Genomic DNA, 20,940 nt, shown 5'->3' on the forward strand with positions numbered 1-20,940 from the left:
GTGCACCGCTGTGCGTATCCAAACGCCTGAGGTGGTCACAAAGTGTCTGCTCATCTTTTCATCTCCCAGTCGCCTCGGTATCGTGTCCCCCGGGACTTCTCGGGACACAGACTATTTGGTTTGTCAGTGATGCAGTGTGGCGGACATTTTTCATCTCTTCCCCGCATTGTTCGGCCCGGTCTCTGAGGAGGCACTAATTATTCATTCAAAGCTCCGGCTCGTCCCTCTTCCCTCTAATTAGATGGTTAGTCACTCTCTCAGGGCCCCGGGCTGGGGCATTGATCTCCACCATCTCTATCTTGTTGAAACACGGCCTCCACACACACATGCACACACGTACAAATGTTTAAACGGGATAAAAGAGGACATGCAGATACAGTAAACATGCACGTGGTATACAACATACAGTGGAGGCTCTCTCTCTCTCTCTCACACACTCACAGCCCAGCAGCGTGTTTTGAACATCCCACTAGCAAAGTCAGTCCGCTGGATACAAATACTTCTCTCATTCGGTCCAATAATAAGCCCCTTATTGTCCAACTGTAAACTGTTCCCATTTACAGGCTGTATAATTTATGATCTCCATAGAAAAGCAAAGCATGAACCCCAACAGAAACACATAATAGCAACTCCCACCCTCCTCACAAACAATACAGAGTTTCCAGAAATGCTCGTCCTGGGGGAGTTAGTGGCATATTTCTCCGTTTCTCTTGTGTTCTCGCAGGCTGTGGTGCAGTCGACAAGACTAATCACAGGCTAGATGAAACGCAGCAGCTGTATTTGTTTATGTATTGGATATACTGTACGTAATAAATGGAGCCGAGACACAATGAAAGGGAGACAGAGCGAGGAATAAAGGCAGAGAGAAAGACCGTGATGGAGGGGAGAAAAAAAATCACATAAACACTGACCGTGATAAGTGTTGTTTGTTTCCTTGATTTGTTGCTTTTAGCATTCCTGGGAAGGCAGTGTATGTTCCAAGAAGTGTGTGTGTAAGTGTGCATCAGATTTGGATGGTTAACCTGCTGGCGGTGCATTAATGGGTTGGTGGGAGTGTTTCCAAGTCTTCAACATACCTGTGTTTTAAATGACTCACATCAAGCCTTTTAGCACTGTGCTTATAAAATCCCACTTCTCCTCTTTTAACCTCGCGGTTTTAACATCCCTTCTCTAATGTGGTAGCACTAATGACTTTTTGTTTTGTTTTGTAACTGTCTCTGGTTACAGTTTAATTGGATGTAAATGAAGCAATGGTGCTGCTTAAAGCTGGAGTAGGCATATTGGAGCAAACATGATTAAAAAAAATATTTATATAAAACAGTCGCTATATCCTGACAGTAGTGTATGAGACAGGTAATCTGAAAAAAATCATGTGGCTCTGTGTCCTCCGGTGTCCTCCGGTGCTCCTAATGGCATCTGCAGGATTTCACAGATCGGAGGAAAACAACCAATCAGAGCTGAGCTGGAGCCTGCCGTCTCTGAGCAGCTGTCAATCACTCGCAAACTCCGATCAAACGGTCAAACTAGGCAGCACTGATCAAATATGAATCAATATTCTGTTACTGTATTGCCTATTTCTTTCCTCAGATGTTTTCAGAAACATCTTGTAGTGTACTGTTTAGCTGTAAAATGGGAAAGTTTGTGACCCAGCCATATTGAGATCAGTTGAGGAAATACCAAGCACTGCCCACCAGCCAGAGCCAGACACATATCCATATTTTTTTCAGTGTCATCGTGGCTTCTCTTGTATATTATAAGATCAGAACCGACTGAGAATAGCTTTTCTAGTCTGAAGTCCTCCGGTGTTTCAACTGTGCTCATAAAGCAGAGACTTTAAAGGTTCATTGTTCCTTAAGGCTTCATATTCTCTCTCTATCTGTGTCTTGCCTCGTCTTTTAAGTGAAAATATGTGGCACGCTGTGCTGGGAGGTGCAAGCAAGCAGACACACAGAGTCCCATTAAAAAGAAAAAACCTTTCTTTAACTCGCTCTCCGTGTCTTTCTAATTTTTTTTCTTGGATTTATTTTGCTCTTTATTCTCTAGATGTCATAGCAATTTATAACTGTAATTATGTTTCCTCAATAACATGTTTGCCCTCTCCCTGTTTGTTATATCCCTCAGTGTTTTCTCTCTCTCCTGTGTGTTTTGGGTCGGCCCTGTTGTTGTGTCTGCTGTGTCAACGGAGGTGTCTCATTTTCACTACTAGACAGACACCCATGAACTTTGTTGTTTCGCCGGCTGCCCCCTGTCTGCATTGCACTGTGTTGCATTGTGGGAAGGCTAACTAACTGCTCTTTTCCGAGCTCAGGCAGCGTGCTGCCAGGCTTGTGAGGGATCTGGCTGCAGTCAAGCCTTGTTTAGCTCTCTGTGTCTGTTTTCTTTTTTTACTTTGTGGGAGTCTCCCCTCCCGCTGTGATCTCCTGAGGTTTTCAGAGGTCTGGTCTGGGCTGACTGGAGCATTTATGCACCTTGTGTTTCCTCCGTTTCTCCCCTCTGGCTCGTTAAAGTCTAAATTCCACCGACAGCTTTGAAGTGTGTTTGTGTGTTTTTTTTCTTTTATTGTACGTGGAGATATTTGCACTTGTTGCGCCTGCAAAGCAGATGTTTTTAAGGAACAATGCTGAGCTCAGGAGTTTTCATACAATTTTACACATTTTCTTTTTTATAAACGCTGCCGCCGTCTTCGTCTCCGGTTCCACGCAAACCTCCAGTGCTTTGGTGTGATACGATCCCACCACCTGCTGCTCCTCAGCCAGCGCTTCACAGCCCCTGGGACGAGAAGAGGACAAAGACTGATCAAATTGACTGCAGTCTGCAATCTTCTTGTCAAAGCAAAATGAAAAAGGAGCACTGCTGCCTTTAATCTGGTAGTCAAGCCCTGCAGTGGCATTTTTCTCCTCCGCTTTTCAAAAGCTCCATTGAAGTAGTACCTGGCAGCCTGCCTTGCTCGGAGGGAGGTTGCTGGTTCCCAACCAGGTGTTTATCTCTCCTCTCCTCTCATCTCCCTTCCTGCACACTTCACTTGGGTTAATCCAGTGTATACTTAAGTCGCGGATATAAAAGAAACTGCTGTCAGCACTGTCCCGTCTCACCCTAAAAATATGACGTATTGAAGATTCTTATTACTGTCATGTTTGCCTTTAACCTGTCATATAATCCAGCCCTTCATTCTGCAAGTGTGCGCCGTGGAGTCTCGCTAAATGATTCAAACAACCATATTAATCCATTTATAAAGCTTTGGCATGGTTGTGACTGAAAGAGGAATATTGCACATGATTTATTGCTGGTCTGAGAGAATCTGAGGACTTTGTCTTCTAGTGTTGAGTCATCTGTCAAACACAGTTCCGTGCAGCAGCGAATCGTGGCTGCAGCCAAAAATCGCGCCGGTCACTTTACGGTCAGCAAACGTGGGTGAAACGGGGAGCGGCCCTCTCTCTGCCAGTCTGTTTCACTTCACACCCCCCCAACTCCCCCACTCCTTCACATTTCCAGTCTGTGGTGGACATTCTTGTGGAATCTCAAACATGTCACACTTTTCCCCCAAAAACCTTTGTGCCTCATTCTTACATAAACAGAAAGAATCTGCAGCATCTGTTGTGCAAGTAGAGGAGCTTTCGTGCCAGCCAAAAAGTTAACATTGGCAACAACTGGCACCCCAAAAACAATGCACATGTGTGGTCTTTATCAAGGTTATTTCAGTTTATGAAGGCCCTTCTACAATAATGTTATACGTATGCATAACTTTTTTCTTTTTCTTTCGCAGAATACCAATATATTCCAAAATGTAATCATGACAAGCTTGTAAAAATGAATCAAGTGTTTTTCTGTCTCTTACTGCCAAAAACTGTGTGCCAGTTGTTCACTGGTGGAACTGGCTGTCATCAGACAAGCAGCTTTCAATATGCAAATGTTTGAGAAGCGAAGACACACTCAACAACTGAAAAGCTCCAGAGAAATTCAGTTCTAGGATAGTTTTGGTACACAGAACCAGGGGACAAACTGCTCCACAGTCTCTGAGCTTCTTGTCACAAAGCAAGCCTGTTGTTGCAAACAGATAGACAGGACATGCTCCTGTGTAATATCCAACTCATGATCAAATGTTGTCTTTTACCAATATGTGAGGAAATGGCATTGCTGAGTTCTCTGCTAAACTGCATTTGCATTCATGTTTAAATTGCTCAAAGTAACTCAACACAGATGCGATTAACTCTCCTGTCTTGGGCCTACTGGAAGAATTTCATCATCTTTTGTTGCCGTATGTTCAAAACTCAACAGGTGCAATGCTGTTATTTTTGCTGATTCTATTATTGTAGAGGCAGTACAAAATTTAAATATCTGATTTTTTCTTTTTGATGATTTGTTTTCCAGCTTCAGAAAGTCATTTTGAGTTTACAAGACCGCAAGAAATTATATTAAAGAAGCATCCATCAGTTTGAGCTCAGTATTAAAGGGGACATGTTATGCTCATTTTCAGGTTCATATTTGTATTTAGGGTTTCTACTAGAACATGTTTACACGCTTTAATGTTAAAAAAAACATTATTTTTCTCATACAGTCTGTCTGAATATACCCGTATTCACCGCTCCGTTTTAGCGCCTGTCTCTTTAAGAACCCCTCCTGAAAGTGCCCAGTCTGCTCTGATTGGCTTGCTTGAAAAAATATGGTGCACTTTTGCAAAGGTAGCTCTCAAGCTGTGGGCGCAACACATTCTCACTCCCAACTCGTCAAATACCGCCGCTTGGTCAGTGCTGCTTGGCATGTGGGATGTGCACATGGACTGAAAAAGTTAGTTTTTCATGATATGTCCCCTTTAAAGCTGGTTTGTGGGTCAGTTAACTTGCACTTGGAAATCAAAATGAATTTGGAAATCGTAGAGGCTTGATAAAGAACAAGGGCGTTTTGTAATGTCACATGCTTTTGATTTTTGCATCCGCATTGTGTCTCAGAGCAGCACTGAGAGCTATTTTGTCGTTTTTCTCTCGTCTTTTCTGTCTTCTCCTAATGAGTTTGTTTGTACTCTACGGTTGTCGGATGACACCAATTCCAATAAGACTGAAGAGCTTTAGGGGCAGACTTTTCGTACTTGCAGTCGAAATGACTTTGAGATTGTGCATTTACTTCTGTTTGTCAAATTCATTTCACCACAGAACATTGAAATGAAACAAGAGTAAGCCTGTTTGCATCGCAATGAAAAACAAATCATAAGGGAGATATAGACTGCTGGAGGCTTTGTTGGCACTTCCTGAGCCATTACCTTGAATTTAAAGGCTTTGGAGTGTTTAATCACTGCACTGGATTTTGAAAGATTGCATAGTATTTGATGAATACACAACGGATTAAGGGAGGCGGGCTGATTTGTCTGACTTGAATTTGATCTGGAAAGGTGTCAGCATCCATCTTCCATCTGTATGGTCTGTGATCCATCTGCGATTGTTGGCCTATTTGTGTCATACATCCCCAGGCCTTGCCTAACAAACATTTTAATGTTCAATAGTTATTGATGTGACGGGCTGCAACAACGGTCAAAACCAAGAGGGTATAAAAAAGTAAATCTGAGATGTAGGAGTTGTATGTAGTTGCTGCTTGCATTGTTGTATGAAAGTTTATCTCAGGTAGCAGCAATGAAACCGAAAACTTTGCAGCATTAATATTTGCTCACGCGCCAATATTGCTTTTTAAACCTGCTTTTAATGCAGACATATGGTGTTGGACTTGGCCTCCTTCCAGATGTTGCCATTATGTCAAATACCATCTGGAAAGGCGCTATATAACATTTTTTTTTCCATTTCTTGGCACACACCACACACGCAATATCACACATGTAGAAAACGTTATTGTATTCCTAATCTGATGCAACTTGCGCTCACATCTGACGGGGTACATTTTCTAGATTCCAGCTCTCTCTCGCTATGACATAAACATCCCTGTCCCCTTCACCCGTCTTCCCTCCCGCTCTCTTCCTCCTCCTCCTCTTCTCTTTTCCTCAGAGGCCAAATTGTTGGCTTGGCAGTTGGCAATTCACACCAAAACATTCAAACAGAGGCCTGAATATTTTATAGAGTGTGTCACCATAGATTGTTCTTTGGGGGCGGGATGATGACGCAAAATGTTAATCACAAACATGATTATTAGAGTCAAAAAACTTGGACGAGGCACAAGAGGGTTCAAGGCATGCAGCGTATGATGATGTGTTTCATAAAATACAAACCAGGGACTGATCCCTGCAATGAATCAAAGAGGAAACCCTTAATATGCTAATAATCAGCGTTTGATACAGATTGCCTCTAAGTTGTGTGTAACTGATCTTTTTTTTCACCCTCTTCTTGTCTCCCTACAGTGCCAGGGAACTTGGGCTGCTTCAAAGACAGTGGTGACCCGCCCACTCTGTCCGGCACCAGTGAGACCTCCAACAAACTCACCATCCAGAACTGTATTAGCTTCTGTAGGAAGCAGAGATACAAGGTGAGATTTAAACCTAAAGTAGAAACCTGTAATCATAGACTGTATCTAAGAAGTGGACACGGTCCCCGGGATGTCACACATTGGTTTGTGGACTGCCGTTTTGAAGCCTCGAGTTCGGCATTTTGTTCGTCACCGTCTTGATTTATTAAATGAACATCATGCTGTATTGAAGAAGACTTGAAACTAGTGATTGAGACCATAAACTCATGTTTACAATGTTTACTGAGGTAATAAATCAAGTGAGAAGTAGGCTCATTTTATCATAGACTTCTATACAATCAGACTTCTTTTTGCAACCAGAGGAGACACCCCCTGCTGGCTATTAGAAAGAATGCAAGTTTAAGGCACTTCCACATTGGCTTCACAATTCAGACCCGGATGTTGCCCGCTGTCTTTAACCTAAGAGATGTTCAGGAACAAAACATTAAAAACTAAAAGAGATTTAAAAAAAAAGACTCAAATTACTGAGTCCTTTATCCTGGCATTCGTACTGGAAAGTTCAAATGTGTCTTCTCATCGGATGAGAAAGTGTCCAGTCAGTTGCCTTTGTCCTGTCTAAAATGGACTCGACCTGGCTCTAGCAATAATCAAGCTTTTATGTAAATCATCTGCGTTTACGAGCAATTTCCTGACAGTTATCTCCATGGTGCCCAGTGCGGTCTATACCCTCTTTATTCAGCCATCAAACATCCTGTTTCAAACCAACCAGCAGATGACAAATCATCACAGCAATCAAGGCTGACAGCTGGAAATGAATGGTTATTAGCCCAGTGGGCACCTCCTCTTCAATACATATTTCTCATCTCTGTATCTGGCATGCCATTGTCCCAGCTATAAACAGTGCCAGGTGTTCATTTTCTGTCTCAGCAGATCCGGTTCAGCTCCGTCTGCATTGACAGATACTGACAGCCCCCCCCTCCCCTCTAAATTCAGCAGATGTTACAGGATGTGGTGGCAGATTGGCATCGTCTGCCTACCCTTGGACTGTCACCGTCCTTAATGCGCATGTGAGACGTCGGTGCTCGGAAGTACGCATCCCGCGTGACTTTTTGACAAAGAGCATGCCTGATGAGTTAGACAGCAATCCATCGCTTGTTTCGCTCTGCCAGAAGTATTCACGTTGGTGTTACTTCATCAGATAGAATAATGCAACAAAGGACGTAGCTTGGAACATCTTGGCGAGAGCAGGGGCTCCATAAATTCCTATTCCATGAGAAACGACGCAGAGTGGGAAATGATGCAGTACCTTCAGTTGTGTGAATTCATTTAGGGCCTGAAAATTGGACAATGGTGTCCTTTTGAATGAAGGACAATAGCTCTTTTGAGAACAAGCAGCCAGTGGTGGCGAGGTCAAGATGTGTGAAGGTTTTTGACGTTTCGCATTCCTGCTCCGACGCTTTCAGGGACAGTTTAACTAACAGTTGTGGTTTGAAAGATAGATAGGTGCTATTTCTGTAAGGTTTATTCTCTGTGTGCAGCTGTGTGTTTGAAAGAAGGCTTCTAATCAGCTGAGAGGTTGTGGTTATCCAGACTCAGATTACAGCATCATGTAATCATGAGAAAAAGAGCAATTAGGGCATTTCAGACTGAAGTCGCTTTCATTTCAAAGAGAGAAGGAGCTCCATGCAGTGAACTGTTTACTAAGTGTGAACACACATAAAGCTGTTATGAAAAACACAACCTATAAAACTACTTTTATTTGAATGTGTTATGTATTTGCAAACTTATTTTATTTTGATGCAAAGTTGTCATGTAATCGTGTCGAATTTTATGGGGAAAATGCCATTTTGAATATCCACAATCTTCATGTTTCCTCCGCAAAGTTTGCTCTCTGCTTTCCCCGCCGGCACCCACGCCAAATGGATTTAAAATGAATAGCATAATGGGAAGTGTTGCCCGAAGTTTGTTTTGAATTGCTGATGCAATAATTTGCATAACTCCTTTTGTGTTTTGCAGCTCGCCGGCATGGAGTCAGGATATGCCTGTTTCTGTGGCAACGAAGTGGACCAGCGTGACCACGGCGAGTCGCCTAGCATGGAGTGTAACCATGTTTGCTTCGGCGATCACACCCAGCCCTGCGGTGGAGACGGCTGGGTCATCATCTTCGACAGTGAGTGTCGCTCTGGGTCTGACTCTGTGATCTATTAGTATGAATTCTAATGAATTCGGGGGGGGGGGGAATACAACCAACTTTAATTTTAAGATTTCCAAAGTAATATAAGGTAAATCCCTTATACAATATTAACCCTTAGTGCTCTTGAGCCCCTTTACCACTGGACAAAAAACCTACTTACAGCCACTAACATCTGGTAAAGGTTACAATCGTCATTGATTCCTGGGATAAATGGCTCTGCAGTAGTCACAGGTATTTATCGGCTCCAGCTCCGATCGGCAGTGATGGAAACGTGACACCCGGGTGGACACGCTTATATTCACCCCTTTTCCGGTGCGATGCTGTGTGATGTGCGTTGAAGAGAATATATATTAAATAAAATCAACAGCGATTTGGACAGTTATTATAATTTATTAACGTACAAAACAACAATTACTATGCTCTCCTCAAAGACACCAGACTCCAGTCAGGAAACAGTCATTTTACCTCGCTAATCGTCGTAAAAGACACTTCATTCAAACTTGACTGAAACAGTACACTACAAGATGTTTCTGAAAACATGTGAGGAGAGAAATAGGCATTACAGTAACAGAATATTGATTCATATTTGAACAGCGCTCCCTAGTTTAACCGTTAGATCGGAGTTAGTGAGTGATTGACAGCTGCTCAGAGACGGCAGGCTCCAGATCAGCTCTGATTGGTTGTTTTCCTCCGGTCTGTGAAATCTTGCAGATGCCATTAGGAGCACCGGAGGACACAGAGGCACATGATTTTTTTCAGATTACCTGTCTCATGCACCACTGTCAGGATTTAGTGACCGTTTTATTAAAATAACTTTTTTTAATCCTATTTGCTCCAATTCTACCCACTGCTACTTTACTAAAGTCAGTAATGGGGCTGATACCAATCTGGTGTATCAGATTGATGCATCCTCATTCAGTGCCATGAAATCCTGAGACATGATGTCTGTTACCAAGGTACTCATGAGACCAAAGATAAGCCAGTAATCAGCTAATAGGCTGAACAATCTTAACAATCTCAACCGCTTGTAAGCTTTAAGAGCATCACTGACTATTTTTTTCTCTTCTTCCTTGCAGCCCGAGTGGGGGCGTGTGGTGGAAACTACTCCGACCCATCAGGGGTGATCTACTCCCCTGACTTCCCCGACAAGTACAATGCTGGCCGCGTTTGCTACTGGACTGTCCGTATTCCTGGATCCTACGCCATCCTCTTCAACTTCACCTTCTTTGAGATCTCCGACCAGACGGACATGGTGGAGCTCCTGGACGGCTACACCAACAAGGTGTTGGCGCGCTTCGACTGGCGCAGCCCGCCGAGGGAGCTGGTGAACGTCACAGGCGACTATGTCATCCTGTACTTCTACTCAGACCGCACCAACCAGGCCCAGGGATTTGCTCTGCTTTACCAAGGTAGGATTTCGCTTGCTTTTTAGTATTCCTGCTGAGAAGCGTTGCGTCAAATGAAGAATTTGAAGAGTTTTGTAAAATGTGTCAAAGCCTCGTATCCCTTCTCATGTTTGGTTTGACTACAATCCCCACCCTCAAACCCACCGAGAGCTATATTTGCATGATCAGGTGCGTGCTGACTTGTTGGCTCCATGATGGAGTTTTGCATTGCAGCCCTGGTTTAATGCCTTTTAGCTGTGGTGAGGCAGTTGTCTCGCCACTGGCAGGGCCCTTTTCTCTTTTCATTTGCTAGTCAATGTCTCACAGCCCCGGGTGATACTGCATATTTAAATAATGTTTTGTTTTTCTAGGAACTCGCTCTCTTATCAAGCCGCGGCAGGCTGCTTTGCTTCTCCAGAGTGTTCCTTGGTGAATTGCACTGCGAGTTTTTATGCCACCTACATACAAAATACTGTGATGCATCGCGCCTTCTGATAGCTTGAATTCGCTGTAGAGCAGACATACAGCTGGGGAGCTATGGCTCACAGAAAGTCGAAGACCTCACAGCAAATATTTTTTATCTCTCTCTCCAGACTAATGTGGAAAATGTAGAAACTAGGGCTGGGAGGCGATTAAAATAGTGCAATTAATCGCATGATTGTCCATAGTTAATCGCGATTAATCACAAATTAATCACCTTAAAGGGAGATTTGTTAAGTATTTAATACTCTTATCAACATGGGAGTGGGCAAATATGCTTGTTTTATGCAAATATATGTATATATTAATTATTGGAAATCAGTTAACAACACAAAACAATGACAAATGAAACCCTCACAAGTACTGCATTTAGCATAAAAATATGCTCAAATCATAAAATGACAAACTGAAGCCCAACAGGCAACAACAGCTGTCAGTGTGTCAGTGTGCTGACTTGACTATGACTTCATTTCATTCACAAATCTTGAGGTCAGAGGTCAAGGGACCCCTTTTGAAAATGGCCATGCCAGTTTTTCCTTGCTAAAATTAAGCGTAAGTTTGGAGCGTTATTTAACCTCTTTCGAAACAAGCTAGTATGACATGATTGGTATCAATGTATTTATTAGGTTTTTCTAGTTTCATATGATACCAGTATCTTCACTCTAGCTTTAAAACTGAGCCCGCTACAAACTAAAAATCGCAAGTTGCGTTAATGCGTTAAAGAAATTAGTGGCGTTAAAAACAAATTTGCATTAATGCGTTATTATCTCGTTGACCTTGACAGCCCTTGTAGAAAGACTAATGTGGAAAACGAAATGTTCATATTGCTGTACATTCTCTCAAAGTAGCTGCATAAAAACTCTGAAAAAACAAAATTAATAGCTTAATTTCTGGAGGCATGAGAGGATCACACCCTGATAGTGTAGGTGACATTCACGCTCACAGCTCGCTTCACTGTGAGGCAATCTGTCGCCGCTCCTCCCCTCCTCTCTGCCTCTATTTGTAATCCCCTGTCATTTTTTTCTCGCCGGTGGCGTTACAGTAAAAACAATATCGGGAGGTCAAAATCCTCTGACCTCTGGACAGGCACGATCCTTTCTGCTCACGTCTTGGTGCTTGTTTTGTGTTAGGCATCATGTAGCCAAGAAATGGAATCTGAGACATAATATGAGAAAAGGTCACCTCCTGGAGTAATAGGGTTTTTTTTACAGAAAGATAGAGAGAAATACACAGTGACTGGCGTTCAGAGACGAATAAAAGAAACAGAAAGACAACAGTTAAACAAAGTTAAAGTCGAAGAGTCGGCACTGAATAATACATCTAATATCTCCTCTGTGTCACGCCGAGCAGTCGAAGCGGTAATTTCAGAATAAACGCTCTCAGATGGCGGTCGACGGTGGAGCATTTCAGCTGAGCCCGGGTTTGAAGCATGGTATTTTGTTTGCAAATGGGGAACATGTGGGAAGTTCTGGGAACATCACAGTTACGTTGAACTATTATGTGAAAAGAAAAGAAAAAATCCCACGCTGCTTTAACATCCGACCACCATTCATGGATGAGTGGAACCGGCCTGGATCAAGCAGCATTTAGAATTAGTTCTGGGTGTTTGATTTAACTTACATCGGACACAGGATGGGTGGGGTTGAACATTTAGTTTGGAGGGTATCTCATCTCACCACTAGGAGACCTCTGAAGTCGATGTTGATAGCAACTTTTACTTTTAAGACAAGAGGAGAGGTGGGGTTGACCCTGTTGCTATGGATGACATCATGTTTCATGAATGAACTTACTCACTATGTCTGCAGCGAATGTGAAATAACATATTAACCAAATGAAATAAGACAAGGAAGGTAGGTAGGTAGGTAGATAGGTAGGTAGGTAGGTAGGTAGGTAGGTAGGTAGGTAGGTAGGTAGGTAGGTAGGTAGGTAGGTAGGTAGGTAGGTAGGTAGGTAGGTAGGTAGGAAGGAAGGAATGTAGGTAGGTAGTTAGATAGTTAGGAAGGTAGGTAGGAAGGAAGGAAGGAAGGAAGGAAGGAAGGAAGGAAGGAAGGAAGGAAGGAAGGAAGGAAGGAAGGAAGGAAGGAAGGTAGATAGATAGATAGATAGTTAGGAAGGTATGTAGGAAGGAAGGAAGGAAGGTAGGTAGGTAGGTAGGTAAGTAGGAAGGAAGGAAGGAAGGAAGGAAGGTAGGTAGATAGATAGCTAGGAAGGTAGGTAGGTAGGTAGGAAGGTAGGAAGGAAGGAAGGTAGATAGTTAGTTAGGTAGGTAGGTAGATAGATCGATAGATAGATAGATAGATAGATAGATAGATAGATAGATAGATAGATAGATAGGTAGATACGTAGGTAGGTGGTTTGATTGATTTTATTGCAGCTGTTGATTATTTATTGTACACATTGAGGTCTGAAAAGCATATGTTTGGTTTGATTTGTGTAAACCATCATCTCCAGTGTTATTGGACTGTTTCTGATCTGTCGGTGAGCTGACTGGATCTTTATTAACTCTCCCACCATCCAACTATGCTTTTAAAAGTTTATTATCCTCGTATTTTTCAAAGACATGACTGATTGGGAGCAGGTCCATGTGAGTCCTCTGGACGACCTCTAACTTCTCTGAGGGGCTAGTTTCAGTGCTAAAAGGCTTTGAGTGATCTATTACTCTAAAACAAAACACATAGCCGTCTTAAAGTTAGGACTGACTGTCTCTGCTAACTAGGCTGATTACGAGCTACTTTTAACCTTAGGATGTTGTGTCAAGTTTAGAATAATAGTTATATTCATTTGGAATCACCAATATCTGAAATTATTCCTGCTTCCTTCCCACTTCGGAGCAAAGGAAAGAGACCTCTTTGCGAGATGTGTTTGAGGCAAATAAGAAAAGCTGATCTTATTTAGAGATGACTACAATCACAGACTGCTGAGAGATTTCTGAGATGTTTCTCTTCACCAAACCACACGGCAAATCAATGCTACTGTTTGTTTCTCAGGAGCAAGAAGAAAAACTCTCAAAATCACACAGTGATTTTTAAATAAATCGTGTCTATGTTTGGGAGAAGTAAATGAAAGGCAGAGGAGATCTTATTTGGGATGTTGTTTCCTTCTGGGAACACATAAATGAGTTGAAATAGTCCACGCTCTCTGGCACAGTTGTTTTATGAAGCAAACGCTGCCACATCTGGTGCTGTGAGCAGGTTAAAACAAACTGAATTTATTGCAAACACTCTTTAACTGATGACAGAAAAGCTCTGAACACCACATGTTTACAGCACGCATGAGTCAATCTGTTTCTTAACAAACACAGTTAGTATTAAATATTCACTCGTGACTCCACTGTATACTCTTTTAACAACATGATGTATCCTATTACTGCGTGCTCGCTGCAACAGCCCAGTTTGCCCACGGGGATAATTAAAGGGGCGTTAAGTGATATGTGTCCTCAGCTTGTAGAAATTACATGGCAGAGCTTTTCCTCTTCTGTGTCTCTGGCACAACATGCACCGCTCACCACTCCTCTCCGTCGGAGCTGTGAAAGCCTGTAACACATAGAAATAGTCACATTTTGAAGAGGTGATATGTCACATTGCAGAGAACGGCAACAGTAGTCCAATTAGAGCTGGGCAATATGGCTGGAATTAAGTATATTATCAAGATTAATAAGAAGATAGAAAGACTAACTTTATTACTTACGGCTGAGAAACGATTCAGACGTTACAAGATGTACAAATTGAATAATGTATTTTCTTCAGTGATGAAAATGTCAGCTTGTTTGCCTCTTCCATCCACCCTTTTCCTTTTGTTGTCTGCTTTACCGATCATGAATAATTATATGCAAATTACATAGAGCTAAATAAAGACTCACTCTTCACAATTGTCAGTGATTGCAATATAAGTAAAAGTGATGGCGCTTAGCAACAGCGTTGATGTTTGTTTTGTTGTTATTGACAAATGTAAAAGTACTTTAAAGCAGCAACTTTACAGTTTTGGCTCACCACTCTCATCTGCATTGTTTTTGGCCACAGCAGCTCTAACAACTCACTGTATGCTACCTGTCTAACACCAAACAGTAGACTGACAAAGTTAGAAATTAGCTAGTGAACTTCGTGGAGCATTTAGCTGCTAAAGAGACAGATTTTTCCCGCAAGAGTTGGTAGAGACCAAAAACAGACCTATAATGAGAGTGAATATTGTATGTGCATTAGATAGATGGCCAAAACACGACTCCAAATGATTGATAATGTTGCTTCGTATCTACTTGGTGTGTAAAGGATAGGGCTGTCAATCGATTAAAATATTTAATAGTGATTAATTGGGAGAGAATTAATCAACATGGGAGTGGGCAAATATGCTGCTTTATGCAAATGTATGTATATATTATTATTGGAAATCAATTAACAACACAAAACAATGACAAATATTGTCCAGAAACCCTCACAGGTACTGCATTCAGCATAAACAATATGCTCAAATCATAACATGGCAAACTGCAGCCCAACAGACAACAACAACTGTCAGTGTGTGATTATCATAAAGTGGGCATGTCTGTAAAGGGGAGACTCGTGGGTACCCATAGAACCCATTTTCATCACATATCTTGAGGTCAGAGGTCAAGGGACCCCTTTAAAAATGGCCATGCCAGTTTTTCCTCACCAAAATTTAGCGTAAGTTTAGAGCATTATTTAGCCTCATTCGCGACAAGCTAGTATGACATGGTTGGGGTTTCTGTACAATATTTGTCATTGTTTTGTGTTGTTAATTGATTTCCAATAATAAATGAATACATACATTTGCACAAGGCAAGCGTATTTGTCCATTCCCATGTTGAAAAGAGAGTAATCTCCCTTTAAGGTGCATTTTGGACAGATAGAACTACTAACTAACTACTAACTATGGACAACCATACGATTAATCGCGATTAAATCGATTTACAGCCCGAATATATAATAAATAAGTAAGGAACAACATCCAACTGTCTATGAACCTGTCTAAATCTGCTCTTATTCTTGTCTCCTCAGCACTGAGAAGCCAAGACACCAGAACAATGGAGGCTGAGGGAGCTGGTGAGGATGAAGGAGGGAACGTCTCCAGCACGGCGGGGCCCCGGCTAGTTGGCGGCGTCACCGAGAGATCGAACAGCACTTCTAACGGACGTTCCACCCAAATCCTCTACGTGATCACGTCCAGCCCCGGTAAACCGGAGCACAACATGCCAGGTCAGTGGGCTGGACGCGGCGAGACCACCGGCCACAGCGCTAGTATGTTTACACCCATGATACACTGCACCTACTGCACCTCTCTCTACCTCTGCAGGGATGCTGTGGGAGGTTTCTCGGAGCTAGAGCTCCCGTTTTTGCATGACCTGGTTTCTCTGAAAGTATTAAAATCATCTTAGTTTGATGAGAGGCTTCTGGAAGCTTTGGCCCAGAGTGACTTCCTGTGATCACACACTGAAGTAATGCTGCTTGACGCTTGTTTTTTCCTGTCAGTGATTCATAACTGAAGTTACTTTGGGTCTCCCTGCTGATCACAATCAGGCCTCTTGTCAAAGCTGTGCAGGGTGGACTGACGTGTTCTGTGCTTTCCTACTTTCGTCAAATATTACTCTTTCCAAACTCGGAGCGCTCTGTCTCAAAGGGAGATCTGATGTGTTTCTCAACCCCGAAGAGAACAGATGTGCATCGAGAATGCATCATCATTTCTTGACAATTTGCTGGCTGAACACTGCTAACAGGTGCGCCAGCGGTGCTCGAATAATCCTTCGCTTGCTAATCCCTTCAGTCTGCTTCAGTTTGTTTTTATTACCGTGATTCGATATCTGATGTCTTGTTGCTGCGTTGCTCCCTCTCTGTAGTGTGGACCATTTACGCTCTGGCTGCTCTGCTCATTCTGACAGTCATAGCCATGGTGGCGAAGCTGCTGCTGCACATCACGGTCAAGTAAGTACGAGGATGTTCGAGGTGTGCATGACCAACCAAGCATAAGATGCCAAAGCATTCTGTAATCTGTAGTGTTATGCTTCATTCATGTCATATTGGGAAAAGATGAAAGAACAGGATGACATTCACACATTTGTTGCATTTTTCCACGATTATAGCATCTTAGGAACATACAAAATGAGAGCCAAGCTTCGGCCCAGAGGGACTTCCTATGATCACACACAGAAGTTAGACTATGTGACGCTTGTTTTGTTTCCTGTCAGTGACTCATAATTGAAGAAGTTACAGCTATAAAGGGAAAATTCACAGATTCCCGTCATTGTAGCAACACAGGAAATACAAAAGAATAAACAAATTAGAAAGAAGACCCAGCTTGTTACGGGAAAGGGAAGCAACATAAAACCGGATGTGTTAAATAAACAGACAATTAATATAACAATAAAAGCGTGAGGCAGACTACAAAAGAAAAAAGGGCTGGTGGGTGCTGTTCAAATCAGTATCAGTATGACCCCCTTTGTAAATCACTGTCTGTCCATGATTCTCTTTTCTAATTCCTCTGCTTCCCCTCTCTCTCTCTCTCTCTCTACATCTTCTCTGTCTCTTTTTATCTCCTCCTCATTTTCCCTCTCAGGTCTCCGAACATCCCAACGGTCAGCGGTTCAGACAGCTGCAGCCAAAGCACGGCGTCCTCCGAGCCTTGGATCATCCTGTACCGACCCTCCACCATCTCCCTCTTCAAGAAGAAGCTAAAGAACCACCACGGCGACCTCAGCCCCCTGGTGGGCAACTAGCGCCACTGCTGCGCCCCATCGTTAACCAAACGCTACCGCCACCCACAACCACTCTGTACAAGGGCCGTCAGATGCCATGCCCTCGGACGATGAAACTATACGAGGCGCCACGCCAACAAGCCAACAACTGAGTGGCTAACGACAACTGACTAAATGCTACTAAGTGGCCCGTGGGCCGAAGTGGCTGGGCCCTCCCATCCTGCTCAGCACCAAAGAGGAGGGGGTCAGGCAGGGCTGTCAGTGACCTCAGTGTGGGAGAGGAGAGTGAAGGAGTAGATGGAGGACGATCTGCAGCTCTGACAAAGACACAAGGACGCTTTTAACATGCGGGAAGCGCCTCTGGTTCAGCGAGGCTCCATTTCCATCACCCACGGATGTCCCTGTCAATCAACATACCTCCAAAAAACCCTTCCAGACTGCAGAATCACCTCAAACATAGCCGGGTGCAGAATAACAGCTAACTTCGCTGTTCACTTTACGAAACAGAGAGGTTTACCTCTTCCTGGTGCTTCAGAGTCACAGCGGCAACCGAATCTTCATCAGCATCAAGGAAAGGATGAAGATACACGTATGGTGTAACACTTAACAGTTTTGTATAACTCTTCTAACTGCCTCATATGGACGATGAACACCTGCAGCCAAAAACCAGAATCCTCCCATCCAAAGAGTTATATATTTATTTGTCTTCTTGATTCCATATGCAAAGTGCTAATGTTTCTTTTTGATGTGTTCTACGTGACAACCAGCTTTCTGAGGAGAAGGAAACAGGACATGGAAAACGTGAAACGCAACGTAGATATCACAGCACTTTGGGGATGAATCACTCGCCATAAAATGAAAAGATCAGAGAGAGAGAGAGCGCACTCGCCCACTCGGTCCCTCAGCGCTCATGTGGATTTGGGTGGAGAGATAAGTAGCGTTGTTCACTGAAGGAGGGTTGGGGGGGGGGATTGGGTGATGCAGTTTGCAGAAAAACTGCCATTTAGGGAGGCTTGGGAAGATCTGAGGGCTTTTTTCCTGCTCGGTTGTGGGAGGGAGTCTTTCCGGTTTGATGGTGTCCAAGTGCCTTAAGGATCTCCTCTTCTCTTGTCTCAGCTGCATCACATCTGTTTCTTTCATGGGTCTCCCTCACAAGAGTCTGCACTTCTTTAAAATCAGCGTGGATTTGAAGAGTTTCATTCCAAAATAGGATTTCCACCACTTAAATGTAAAGTAAAAAAAAATGATCTTGTACAGCGATTGAAAGCATTAAAAATATTTTAAACATAGTACACTCAACTGAACACCTCTCCAGACTAGATATTTTACATTTTTATTACATGATGGACATTAGATGATTTTTTTGTTTGTTTTCCAAAATGAACACACAGCCTTTTGGGATAGAACTCTTCATGTAGTCGAGGCTTTAAAAGAAATCTTTGTTTCTAATTTCTGTGTGTGTAGTCTTGGACATTTACTGAACATATTGTTCACATTAAGTTGTCTTTTGATTACAGGGGGGGGTGAATAATGTTGTATATTATGTAATTCAGTGTGGGAATGATGATATTTATGTCCGCTCTTTCATTTTGTGCCTCGGCAAAGCATTTGAGAGACCCGTCAAAGTACTTCCTCGTCAACTTAGCTCAAAGGTGGAATGCATTTTCTCTCTCTGTAGACGGCAGTAAATTGCTTAAATTCTACAAGATGCTGCAGACCTGGAAGGTTTTACTTGTCACCTTGATTTCAGGCCATAAGGTTGAGCGCAAACAATATACCCAGACAGAAATATAACCACTCAATGGCACGATGCACAAGCCGTCAGCTGGTTTATAGCTGTGATGGTTTCTGTGCATTGCTGTGACATTTAAACTACTTGTGAAAGGTCAAAATCTACTAGTCCGCCATTGGCATAGTAATTGGCCTTTCCTGTCTTGGGAGTGGATGTTTCTGCAGATGGTCACCGCAAAAACTCTTCGAATCAGTGACAGGATATATAAAGGAGAGGTTCGAAACATCAATGCACTTAAATTTGCTTCTACTTACAAGATGAAATAGTACTTACTCACTGTTGCATTCAGTGAAAAGATTGAAAAAGTACTTTGTGCAGCAACCTGAGCACTTGAGACAAAAGGTCACATTTTATACACGATGCAGCATCACAGTGACATTCAAGTCAAATAGCTTTCCAAGAATCAGAGCAGAATTTGAGGCGCATAAAACAAGAAAGAACCGTTCTTTCCCCAATCAGAAGATTGTAAAAATGTGTGTGTTCTGCCTGTCTGCTCGACTGTAACTCATGTTAATTATTGCAAGACAAGAGCACATGCCCCTGGGTCTGTGATGTTCAGGGCAGACCATGCGTAGAGAGAGGGAGGAAAAAAAAAAAAAAGAGCAAAGATGTGAGAGCGATGGGAAATTAATGTGCGTTCAAATCAAACACAAGCTAACGAAATCTGACAGTTAAAATCTAACAAGGGCATATTTGTTTGGATAGCCCGGTGAATTATGCAAACTCCCATTTTCTGTCCCGTCTTCCAGTCGATCGGAAAATTCCTCGCCATCTTCTGAGCGGTGCAAACTGTCGTTGATGTGAATATCCTGGAGAGCTTGTAGACGTGAAATGATGTGGGAAATGATCTGGAGGGGCCAAAATCATTGTTTTCATGAAATTGTAAATAGCAAAAATAGTGAAATGTTTAATTTATACAGTAAATTATTGTTATTTTGTATGTGAATGGGATATAATCTATCTTTTGTATAAGTGAAGTATCTTTGTAGTTTTATTTAATGTGTCCTGGTTGCAAAATAAACACTGTATGCATGTTTCTTAAGCTTGTGTTGTGCTTCTTCTTTTGTTTTGTTAATAAAACTCCATTTATTTCTTAATCGCACACAATATTACGTACCGAAGTGGCTGAGAAGCACATGGGCCACAAAGACTGGATCAAGCTAATCCCATTCACTTTTCCATTTGAAACCATTCCATTTGAAAAAGCCTGTGTTGTTTGCGTGGCGGGACATCTGCACCCTCTTTTTTTTTTTTTTCTGTGGAGCTAAATACTTATCAGATATGCGAAATGACTCCCAGACTGTTTGGAGATGCACAAACACGGAGGGAGGATTTGCAGTGCCATGTGTAACCCATTGGTTCCCCTCTCCGGGATGAGGTCATGCATGCAACCTGCACATTTTAGAGGGTAACAGCAGGAGTTCGGCTTTACAACTGGAACACCGTGAAAAAAACAAACATGGGAGGACGTGTAATAAGCTGGAACACTTGGGATGTTTGCAATGATGATTTCTTAATCCGTGAAAGGTGTTTCTTTCATCAAGTGCTCACTCGCAAACTGTTTAAGAGCTGGTTTTGTTTCTGAGAAACTGGGCAGCAGCGTGCGCTCGCTATTTGTTGGCAACTCCACGGAGCAGCAAAATGTTTCTCTAAAATGTTTTGCAAGTGCGTCCAAACAGGCTCATATGGAAGTGCATGTGCAATAACGAGACCTCACAATTTGTCAAAAACACGGAGGTGAAACTTTCTAGGTTTCCTGAAAAGTGTCTTGGCTGTAAGGCTTCCAAAAATCCCAAATCACATTACCAGTGAGCCTCTGATGCTTCAGAACCTTGTGCCGAACTTCTTAATGCTACATTGAAAAGTCATTCAGAAATCCAGCTGACTGTTGTCAGGCTAATAAATAGGCGTTATCGGTCGCTATAAGCCCCATAGATGTGGGTCAGTAGGGGCCTACTACACCCACTAGTATGTTTTATCGACA

At 42.6% G+C, this 20,940-nt stretch overlaps 1 protein-coding gene across 3 annotated transcripts in view; it reads left to right on the forward strand.

Annotated features, from left to right (window-relative positions):
- Nucleotides 1-19,992, forward strand: part of kremen1 (kringle containing transmembrane protein 1) — a 67,866-nt gene extending 47,874 nt beyond the window's left edge. Inside the window, exons 4-9 of one of the 3 annotated variants that reach the window (XM_074638972.1) lie at nt 6,338-6,462; nt 8,419-8,572; nt 9,673-10,005; nt 15,474-15,713; nt 16,310-16,394; nt 17,026-19,992. In XM_074638972.1, the coding sequence (XP_074495073.1) occupies nt 6,338-6,462; nt 8,419-8,572; nt 9,673-10,005; nt 15,474-15,713; nt 16,310-16,394; nt 17,026-17,185 (1,097 nt within the window). In that variant the 3' untranslated portion in view covers nt 17,186-19,992. The remainder of the gene's footprint in view (nt 1-6,337; nt 6,463-8,418; nt 8,573-9,672; nt 10,006-15,473; nt 15,714-16,309; nt 16,395-17,025) is intronic. The other 2 variants (XM_074638973.1, XM_074638974.1) reach the window with 2 other exon arrangements.
- The last annotated feature ends 948 nt before the right edge of the window (nt 19,993-20,940 follow it).

The sequence above is a fragment of the Sebastes fasciatus genome, chromosome 6 (assembly GCF_043250625.1).
Source record: "Sebastes fasciatus isolate fSebFas1 chromosome 6, fSebFas1.pri, whole genome shotgun sequence".
Taxonomy (NCBI): Eukaryota; Metazoa; Chordata; class Actinopteri; order Perciformes; family Sebastidae; genus Sebastes; species Sebastes fasciatus.